Genomic DNA, 2074 nt, shown 5'->3' on the forward strand with positions numbered 1-2074 from the left:
ATGTTGATCTGCCGTGGTACAAGTCCTTGTGCAGATTGAAAGAATGCCATCATCTCCTTTTTGTAGTTTTAAATAATGATTTAATGACGAGCCGCTTCTTCTTCGGCTTTTGCCGTGGTACTGCGGGTTATATTTTTATAATATATAAAAATAAAACAAGAAGATAGAATAGCAAAAGAATAGAGAATGCTAGTGTTGGAGGCTCTTTTTTTCCAAATCTTTATCCAATAATCACATATGACTGGAAAATAAGCCATATGACTGAAGCTAAGCCTTCAAATCTCTAACATACAGTGATGGGTCTGTCTTTAACATTATAGAGGTCATCTGCAATGCTCTAGTTCACCATCGAACATGAACCATTAACAATAGTTCAGAGTTTCAAACACTGACAAATACAGTGTCCACCTCTCAAAAGCAAAACCAGATTGGGCAAGCCTTATGGAAGGCACAGCTGCTTCCTGGCTATTTTACACCTGTTTTATCCTTAGAATTAATAGCACAAGCTCCATGTGCAGGATGAGTTATTCACTGTAATTTAATACTCATTTTATTCAAATCACTAATATGAAATAGTAACAGGGATGCTTGCCTTAGCAAAAACAACTACTAAGCTTGTAGCCTTGAGACTCTGTTTACTTACATGTAGTGTTTTTTCACAGAGACGATGTTACGCCGCCGCCAGGAGGAGCGAGGCATTAACTGAACCTCTGGTCACCCGAAAACCTGCAGCAGCACCAGCCCACCCGCCCCAGGATGTCCAGGTAATGGGAATGGATGAATGCTGTTATGCTCTCAGTTCAAATCACCGCTTAAACCCGCTACTTTTATTAATCAGTACCATTGATACGGTTTGCTTTAGGTGTCCAAGCTTCCCAGCGGACTTCTCGTCGCCTCTCTGGAGAACTACTCCCCCGTCTCTAAAATCGGTGTGTTTGTGAAAGCCGGCAGTCGCTATGAGACCGCGGAAAACCTGGGCGTCACGCACATCCTGCGATTAGCAAGCAATCTGGTATGTTCAGAGCGAATAGAGATTATATAATAATATAAGCTAATTCTGAATCTGCTCTGTTTAAACTTCTGTGCGAGTTGATCATCGATGCAGAGGATGTTTTTGTAGGTCTCATAGTAATGAATTTGTCCCGTGTGTTTCAGACCACTAAAGGTGCGTCGGCATTCAGGATCTGTCGTGGTCTGGAGGCAGTGGGCGCCAGTTTGAGGTCAGCTGTATATTTATGTAGGACTGCTTTGAAACACTTCCTGTCTTTCATTTCTCTCACTGTGATGTTGTTGTTTTTTATTTTTAGTGTGACGTCATCAAGGGAACACATGGTCTATTCTCTGGACTGTCTAAGAGATGATTTGTGAGTATCTCTGCGGTAAATGAGCTGTAGATAGAGGTGGAAACATAAGACCCGGTCACACTTTAGTTTGGGGACCTTTTAACTACGACCTTTGCTTCAGTAAACTCCTAATTACTGCTTATTAATAGTTTGTAAGGTAGTTGATAAGGGAGCGAATTAAGGGATCTAAAATATGGTCATGCAAAATAAGGCATTTATATGTGCTTTATAAGTACTAATAAACAGCTAATTTGCTAGTTATATGCATGTTAATAAGCAACTAGTTAATAGTGAGAATTGGTCCTTAAAGGGTTAGTTCACCCAAAAATGAAAATTCTGTCATTAATTACTCACCTTCATGTTGTTTCAAACCCGTAAGACCTTCGTTCATCTTCGGAACACAATTTAAGATAGTTTTGATGGAATCTGAGAGCTGTCTGACCCTGCATAGACCGCAACACAACTGAAGTGTTCCCAAGTCCAGAGACGTAGCAAGGAGATCTGCTAAATAATCCATGTGACATCAGGGGTTCAATCGTAATTTTACGAAGCTACGAGAATACTTTTTGTGCGCAAAAGAAAAAAAATTACCAACTTTATTCAACAATTCGTCTCCTCTGCGTCACCCTGTAGCGCCATTTTGGAGAATATCCGCTGGAAGTAAACAGCGTATGCTGTTCTGTGTCAGCTGCGTCACACAGATACGCTGTTTCCGTTCAGATCAAATCACA

At 40.7% G+C, this 2074-nt stretch overlaps 1 protein-coding gene across 1 annotated transcript in view; it reads left to right on the forward strand.

The window, feature by feature from the left end:
• LOC107717493 (cytochrome b-c1 complex subunit 2, mitochondrial-like) overlaps nucleotides 1-2074 on the forward strand; it is a 12448-nt gene that overhangs the window by 1418 nt on the left and 8956 nt on the right. Inside the window, exons 2-5 of the mRNA XM_016524259.1 lie at nucleotides 663-764; nucleotides 863-1012; nucleotides 1156-1220; nucleotides 1308-1364. Of these exons, the coding sequence (XP_016379745.1) occupies nucleotides 663-764; nucleotides 863-1012; nucleotides 1156-1220; nucleotides 1308-1364 (374 nt within the window). The remainder of the gene's footprint in view (nucleotides 1-662; nucleotides 765-862; nucleotides 1013-1155; nucleotides 1221-1307; nucleotides 1365-2074) is intronic.

Source organism: Sinocyclocheilus rhinocerous, unplaced genomic scaffold (assembly GCF_001515625.1).
Source record: "Sinocyclocheilus rhinocerous isolate Xijiao unplaced genomic scaffold, SAMN03320098_v1.1 scaffold393, whole genome shotgun sequence".
In the NCBI taxonomy this organism is placed as follows: domain Eukaryota; kingdom Metazoa; phylum Chordata; class Actinopteri; order Cypriniformes; family Cyprinidae; genus Sinocyclocheilus; species Sinocyclocheilus rhinocerous.